The 8,820-nt window shown below is 30.0% G+C and overlaps 1 protein-coding gene across 1 annotated transcript; it reads left to right on the forward strand.

The window, feature by feature from the left end:
- Positions 1 to 6,155: 6,155 nt before the first annotated feature.
- LOC112526899 (gibberellin 20-oxidase-like protein) lies at positions 6,156 to 8,701 on the forward strand. The gene is made up of 2 exons (XM_025137334.1): positions 6,156 to 6,520; positions 8,005 to 8,701. Exons 1-2 carry the CDS (start codon positions 6,156 to 6,158, stop codon positions 8,657 to 8,659), a joined length of 1,020 nt encoding a protein of 339 aa, XP_024993102.1. The 3' UTR covers positions 8,660 to 8,701.
- The last annotated feature ends 119 nt before the right edge of the window (positions 8,702 to 8,820 follow it).

Raw genomic sequence — 8,820 nt, forward strand, 5'->3', positions numbered from 1 at the left:
TATATATATATATATATATATATATATATATATATATATATATATATATATATATGGCTAGGTTTAGGAGAAAATTGCAAAAAAAAAAATGAAAAACTAAAGAGTACTCTGGTAACCATTCATCTGGATGGTATGCACATGTGCATAGAGGTAGTTTGTAACATTCACACGTGCATACAAAACAAAAAACAACTTCAATTACTTGTATATGCATATACATACTGTCTAGATGAATAGTTACCAGAATGTTACTCAATTTTTTCATTTTTTTAGGTTTTCTCTTAAAACTCCCAATACATACACATACATACACACCCTTTATGAATAAAAACAACTGTAACTATAATAATTTCATCAGTTTTTAGATAGATATCCAGAAAAAAGTGAACAGGGTTCCATGGCCCTCCAATTTTTTTTTATATTTTAAAAAACAATTTTTGAAGGTTGATTAAGCAAAACCATGTGAAAGGGTGATTAAGATGCTTAAATATGATAATTTTTTATTTTTAAAAAATATTAAAAATATTGATGAATTATAGAAGTGCATCAATTTTCAATATCTTCCCATTTTTAATGGGGCCTTCTTATTATGGAACAACCATTAATTAAAGAGAAACACCATTATATCCCAACAATCATGTTATTGTCAAACCATAATTTACACCGATACTGTACAGGGTTGAGTTCGCATGAGATCAATGGTTTTTCGTGAGACATGTAAGACCAATTTATGTTCATTGATCAACTTTATAAGCTAATAATCTAAAGTTGTACGATGACAATTTTGTGATTATTGAGAAGTCTCGTGGCAATTTTGTGATTATGAATGTTCAAATGGTAGATCTAATCCAAGGGTTGAGAATTGATCTTACGGTCCTCACGAAAAACTCTTGGTCTCACATGATCCCAAGTCCTAGAAGGGTACTCATGCAATGCATCGATACACATTTTCATTTTAATGTTTCGTTTTATTTTTTATTAATGTCGATATAATACGATTTTATGTGGTTTTGAGAAATCGATAATGTTTTTATTTTTTAATAAAATATAAATTTGAAAATATCATATAAAATTTGCAAAAAATATATCAATATTAGTATCAAGTTAATCATTTAAAAGTTCTTGTTTGTGTTTTTTTAATTCAAAATTTTTATTATAATTTAATTTAACGTAACGAAGGAACTTAATGTAAGTTTAATAATATATTTTTTTACAAAAATGATAAGTAAGTATTCTGTTAGAACTCAATAATTATCTTAATTATATTTTAGATTTTCTATATTTTAAAATAAGATATTTATCTTCTATTTGATTATATTTATTCGCAGTTAGTTACACGAATTCAAACATAGAGCTTTAATAAGTTGTACTTATGCACAATTTACTTGTAATCTTGAATTTTAAGCAATATATATCAATAAACAATATTTCATAGATAAAAAATGGGTTTTAAGAATTTTAAATACTTTATAATATAATATAGATTTTAGTAATCATATTTAATAAATTAATTAATTTAAAAACTAGATAAATGAACAACAAGCATTGACATATCAACCCGTTTTTACATGTATTAAAAACCAACCCGTTTTGACCATTATGAACTCGGCAGACCATTCATTTTATTTCCTCTATCTTAAACAATCGGTTATTTATTATAGTCTTTTTTTAAGTATATAATATTTATATACGACAAATAGAACAAATAAACTCACACATCCTCCTTACCTTTGGTGAGATTTGAACTCTTGACATTTCTAAAAGGCCAATGACTCACATACTGCTAGGACAAAGGCCCTTTGGTTTTATTATAGTCTCTTCAACGACATGAATACATTTGCTTCTCTATTTGCTTGTTATTGTAAATTTTCAAATGCAACATTAATATTCCAAAATGTGGAAATATTTTCCAATATATAATTATATATACATTTAAATGGATTTTATTAAAGATTAATAAACCCACTTTTAATAATTTCCAAATTTAATTATAAAAAAGGTAAATTGCATGAAAAAATCACGTACTTTAACTTGATTCATATTTTGGGTAACGTACTTTCTAAATTTTTATTTTAGTATCTGAGATATAAAATTTTAAACATTCAAGTACCCGAATATCCGGTTGAAGACTAATTTTAGATTAAAAAATTCATGTCATTAACCACGTCAGCAAATAATACTGAGTTGGATACCACATCACTCGCCACACCAGCATGATAACCGGTTAATACTTCAACAGTTATCTGGGTATTTAAATGTTTAAAACTTTACATTTTAGGTAATAAAATGAAAGTTTTAAAAATGTATTACCCAAAATAGGAATCAAGTTAAAGTAGGTACTTTTTATTCAATTTTCCCATAAAAAAAATTTAACCAAACTTTGTTTACTTTATTTAAAAAGCAATAAAAGGGTTGCTTAGTCAAATATTACTTAATAGTCCTATTTAATTAACCTAATTTTTAGTGGACAATTTGTAGATAAATATAAATATAATATTAATTAATATCCAAATATTTAATATTATAATAATATATTAATCAGTGGTATAAATAATATTAATATTATAATAATATATTAATCAGTGGTATAAATAGAAAAAAGTGAAATGTGACCAAAGAATACTTTGAGAATAGAATATGACAATTAAATCAATTAGTAATTTAGGCGTCGGTTACCTAAATGGTTACCCAATAAGCGTTTACCTTAAGAGTCAATACTATAATTTATTTTATCGGGTAAGATTGTAGTACATCAAAACGTATCATATGCAAAAATTTACCTGGTAAGCGCTTACCTGGGTAAGAGTCGTGACCCTCACTTATCGGATGAGACTCTCCATTCTTATCATCGCTCTTACCGGTAAGATTCTTGCCCCTTGACATGTTCATCCGATAAGGAAAATTGTCCAGTAAGTACTTATCGGGTAAACGTTTAGTAAACGGCCCCTTAGTCTCTAAGACATCTGAAAGAGATATAACAGTTCTAATATAATACATATGATCATTCTAATGTAGGGATTATTTGTTTACCTCTTAATAGTTTCATTAAGAAACAACATTTGAATCGTTAAGAGGTGAATCTTGTTTAGCACAAAAAAAAAACTTGTCTCTTAATGATTTTAAAACTCTCTGGATGATTTTGTATCACGTGACTCTCTGGATGATTTTGTATCACGTGACTCTCTTAACCATTCAACGCCCTAATTTCATCGTAAACATTTACCCAAACAATAATATTTCATTTGACATTAAATCATGAGAGCCTTTTAATCATTCTGACCACTTAATTATTCAGCACCAAACCATTCAACAACTGTCAAACAGCCCTGTAGTCAACAAGTTTTAACTTGTTTTTATAACATAACAACAATAAGTAAAATATAATAAAACCTGAAAACGACATGATGACATTGTACGTCAAGCATTAGGTTATAGATGGGACATATATCAAAGTGTAGTCAGTGTAACCTGTTGTTTATCTGATTTGAGAAGCGTTTTTTTTCTCCATCTAAAATAGTTGTCCTTACGAAATCAAATCCGGCGATGCATCGTATTGTTCCGATATCTACATTAATATTATTATTTAACACATGATTTGAATGTTTATTATTGATCTTATTGTTGGTATTATTATTGTTATTATGATATGAGGTATGATATATATATATATATACATATATATATATATACATATATATATATATACACACACACACATATATATATATATATAGAGAGAGAGAGAGAGAGAGGTGGGTTATTATACAACCTTTTACATTTGTACAACCAAAACAATTCAATCTCAACCGTCCATTTAATTTGATGAGTATGAGATTTTATAGAAGTTTTCATTGTTTCCTAATATAAAGTATTGATTATAATTAATGAACTCTATTCATCTTCCATAAATATTCAAATCATAATAAATAAACTCCCATCATTTTTATAAATATCTCAAATAATTGGGTTGCATTGGTTGTACAAATGGACACACACACACACACACACACACATATATATATATATATAGGGTTGGGTTCACGTGAGACTAAGGGTTTTTCGTGAGACCCATAACACCAATTTATGTTCATTGATCAACTTTATAAGCTAATGATCTAATGGTCTAAAGTTGCAAGATGACAATTTTGTAATTATTGAAAAGTCTCGTGACAATTTTGTGATCACTAATGTTGAGATAATAGATCTAATCTAAGGGTTGAGAATTGGTCTTACGGGTCTCACGAAAAACCTTTGGTCTTGCGTGATTCCAAGTCATATATATATATATATATATATATATATATGTAATCATGGAAGACTAATAAAAGAGATATCCACAATCTACAAGTAATGCACTTGATTTTGTATTAGATATGTTTGCCATGAAAGGTAAGCACCAAAACAAAGCATCACTTTCCATGACACCAAGCATTTAGGGTGGAAATTAAAAGACTCCACTCATGTTGACTTTTATTATTTTATATAAATAAATTGTATAAAAAAATAACGTATTTTTTTATTTTAGATAACATATTTTTAAACTTCCATTTTGGTACTTAGATATAAAGTTTTAAACATTAAGTATCCGGATAACTGATTGAAACATTAATCGGTTACCATATTGATGTGACAAGTGATGGGATGAAATTCAGTTAAATAGCAAATAATACTGAGTTGGATATCACATCAACATGGTAACCGGTTAATGCTGTTACCTGGGTACTTAAATGTTTAAAACTTGACATTGCAGTGGTAGAAGACTGATTGGTCGGAGACGAAGAAGAGTGCCAACCACGTACCTTCTCTTGTAACAACCTCTCTGTTCCTTCACAGCCACTGCCGGTTTCTTGCTGGAGTGAACTTCCGGTGTCTGGTCAACAAAACAGGCCAAATTACCCACATGGGGACTCGCCGGAACTCCAGAAACTCACCCTAATCGCAAGCATCCAACAACAAAAGACCACCAGAGAAACATGGATGATAATCGTCGTAACTGTCGGTTTCTTGTTTTTAGGGCGTCACCACCTGCGACGGCGGGAGTTGATGGCGGCGGGAGTTGAGAGGGCTCATCGTCACAGTCGTTGGTCTCTGCGGATTTTTTGTCGACGTTCGTGCTTCTCAGAACACGCTTTCGAATATGCGAGAACACGTTTAGTGATGATAAATGAGAAGATGAGATGATTGTGGAAGAGGAGGAAACCGTCGATGAAGAAGTAGATAGGGGTGATGGTGGTGGCTGGAGAAGAAATAGATGAAGGAGAAAGTAACATCTAGGGTTTTATGTATATAAACATTACCAAAATACCCTTTATGTTATTTTAGGATATAACATTAATTATTAAAATGATTGGCTGAGATTGGATCTCACAKTTACCACAAACTAATCAGTTCTCATTTGATTAGGCCCCTATATACACACACACACACATATATATATATATATATATAGAGAGAGAGAGAGAGAGAGAGAGGACGTTTCAAATGCAACTCATCACATTTGTACAACTAATGCAACTCAATCAATTAGGATATTTATGAAAATGATGAGAGTTCATTTATTATGATTTGAATATTTATGGAAGATAACTAGGGTTCTTTAATTATGATCAATGCTTTATATTAGAAAACAATCTAAACTTTTATAAAATCACATATTCATTAAACTAAATGGACGATTAAGAATGTGTTGTATTCTTTGTACAAATATAAAGAGTTGCATAATAACTCACCTCTCTCTATATATATATATATATATGGTTGGGTTCACGTGAAACAAAGTTGTTTTCGTGAGACATGTGAGACAAATTTTTTACACTTAAGCTTTACAACAAAAATACTCTGAAGGTAAAAAGAAACCGAACCTTCACAACATAAACACTGTGAAGGTTACCTTCATAGTTTTTTCTTGTAAAGTTTCAAGTATAAAAACCTTGTCTCACATGTCTCACTAAAACAACGTTATCTCAATGATCTCAAATCTCTCTCTCTATACACACACAAACACATAATATATATATATATATATATATATACACACACACAAACACATAATATATATACACACACATAATATATATATATATATATATATAATATGTGTGTATATATACATATATATGCACCTACAACCTGGTCAAACTATTTTATTTCCAAAAATGGTTTCAAATTCTTCTCTAGAAACAACCCTAAACCTCCCTAGTCTGGACCTTTCAAAGCCATTACAACCTTCTTCTTTATCCTCTCTTTCTGAAGCTTGTCATCAATGGGGTTTCTTCAATATCGTCAATCATGGAATCTCCAGGGGCCTTTATGAAAATATCCATTCTTTCTCTAATCAACTCTTCGATCTCCCTCCTCAAACAAAGCTTCTACTTGGTCCTTCTTCATCCATCAAAACCTACACTCCTCATTTCATTGCTTCTCCTTTTTTCGAAAGTTTTAGGGTTTCTGGACCCGATTTCCGTTCATCCGCTCGGGATTCCATTGATGTGATCTTCGATGAAAACGGTCGAGAATTCAGGTAAAGGATGTTGTTCTTTGTTGAGTCGTTGTAGTCGTGTTTCTTTTTCTGTTCACGACAACGAAATTGGCGTTGTATAGGACGTCAAATATGTTAAATGTCTTAATAGGCTCGTTTATAAGACGTTAAATAAATTTAAATGTCTTAATAGACTGTTTTATAGAACTACTAGAAGGGTACTCGCACAATGCAACGAGATATATCTCAATTTTAATGTTTCGTTTTATTCCTTCTCTGGAGACGTTTTATAATACGGTTTTTATGTGGTTTTGAGAAAATGATAATGTTTTTATTTTTGAATAAAATATAAATTTAAAGATATTATACAATTTCGAAAATAAATATATCAATATTAGTACCAAATTAACTATTTAAAAGTTATTGTTTTTTGTGTAATTTCTTTAATTCAAAATTTTTATTATAATTTAGTTTAGATTTAATAACAAAGTAATTTATTTTTTGATTTAATAATATGATTTTTTTATAAGAATAATAATTAATAATTCTGTTAGAACTTAATGATTATCCTAATTATATTTTAGATTTTTAATATTTAAAATAAGATGTTTATCTTGTATTTGATTATGTTTACCTGCAATTAGTTATACGAATTCAAAAATGGAGCTTTAATAAATTGTACTTACGCACAATTTATTTGTAATATTAAATTTTAAGTAATATGCATTAATAAACAATACTTCATACATAAAAATGGTTTTTAAAAGTTTTTATCAAATACTTTATAATATAGTATAGATATGTATAGGGACAGCAATTATATATGTAAAGATATTAATAACAATAAGTTGGTAGACAACTTCTATCCATAAACTATAAGTTTTATAACACTCTTGAAAATAAAGCGTTTTATCAGTATTTTTATATCATATTTTTCGCAAAAGAACTGAAAAAATATCTTATGAAAACAAGTATCATGTAAAAAGATGCGTTCGTAAGGCATTTTATAAAAGTGTCATAAAAAAGACTTATTTCAAAAATATCCTAAAAAACTGAACGTCTTTATCAACTTATTGTTACATATTTACATAAAACACATAATTTTTTGTCATATACATAAAGATTTCTTATATGACATTTAGACATATTTGACATTCTATCAATTGATTTTGTTATCGTGGTGCTAAAAATAATCATCGTTTTTTGTAAAATTGTCAAGAAAAGATCAACTTAGGTTTTCAAGAACACAGTGTAGATAAGTTCTCGTCATCGTAATCAGTGGCGGATCCAGGAAATTAATGGGGTGGGGGCACGTTGGATGGGACTTGGGGGAGGGAAGCATATGGTTATATGGGACTGGGGGAAAACCATGTAAGGCGATGGTGAAAATAGAAAATTTAAGCTAGTCAACAAAGGTTTTTGGTTTTTGACTGCTTAAAGGCTGGATCCTCCCCTAATCGTAATTGTAGTTTTCAGTAACACTTAAGTGTTTTCGGATGTTTACACTACTTTGTTTGCTTTTGTAGCGAGATGTTGGAAGAATACGGGAAGAAAATGACCGAGTTATCGAAGAAGATCATGAAGGTTGTGTTAATGATCCTAGGAGACGGATTCGACACGAGGTTTTACGACTCTAATTTCAAGAATTGCCATGGTTATATGAGAATAAACAGATATTCACCACCACACAATTTAGAAGATCAAGAAACCGTTGAAGGGCTCGGTATGCATACCGATATGAGTTGTATAACGATCGTGTATCAAGACGAAACGGGAGGTTTACAGGTGAAATCGAAGGAAGAGGGAAGGTGGATGGACATTGTTCCAAGTGAAGGGACCTTAATCGTAAATATCGGCGACTTACTGCAAGCTTGGAGTAACGATAAATTCATTTCATCTGAACATAGAGTCGTGTTAAAGAAACCATTAAGCCGGTTTTCAATTGCTTTCTTTTGGTGTTTTGAAGACGAGAAGGTGATTTATGCTCCTAACGACGTTGTAGGCAACGAGAACATGCAACTTTACGAGCCGTTTGTTTGCTTGGATTACTTGAAATTTCGAGAGAGTAACGAAGAGGGAAAGTTTGAAAAAGTCGGTTTTACGATTAAAGATTTTATCGCACACAACACCAAGAATGTGGTATCAGAAACCAACTTGAATATTCGACTTAGAGCAGAATAGTTGGTATGTGTTGCATGTGATATGTGGAACCTCTTTAAGTTTCTTTTAGAAAGAGAACACAGAGGTGCTCTCTCTCTCTCTCTCTCTCTATATATATATATATATATATATATATATATATATATATAGGGGCCTAATCAAATGAGAACTGATTAGTTTGT

Source organism: Cynara cardunculus (genome assembly GCF_001531365.2).
Source record: "Cynara cardunculus var. scolymus isolate 2C chromosome LG 14, CcrdV1, whole genome shotgun sequence".
Lineage (NCBI taxonomy): Eukaryota > Viridiplantae > Streptophyta > Magnoliopsida > Asterales > Asteraceae > Cynara > Cynara cardunculus.

What these genes read in the sequence shown, in the direction of transcription:
- LOC112526899 (XM_025137334.1), top strand. Translation starts at nt 6,156, where the DNA reads ATGGTTTCAAATTCTTCTCTAGAAACAACCCTAAACCTCCCTAGTCTG. An exon ending in GAAAACGGTCGAGAATTCAG is followed by an intron (nt 6,521 to 8,004) that starts GTAAAGGATGTT and finishes TTGCTTTTGTAG; the next exon opens with CGAGATGTTGGAAGAATACG.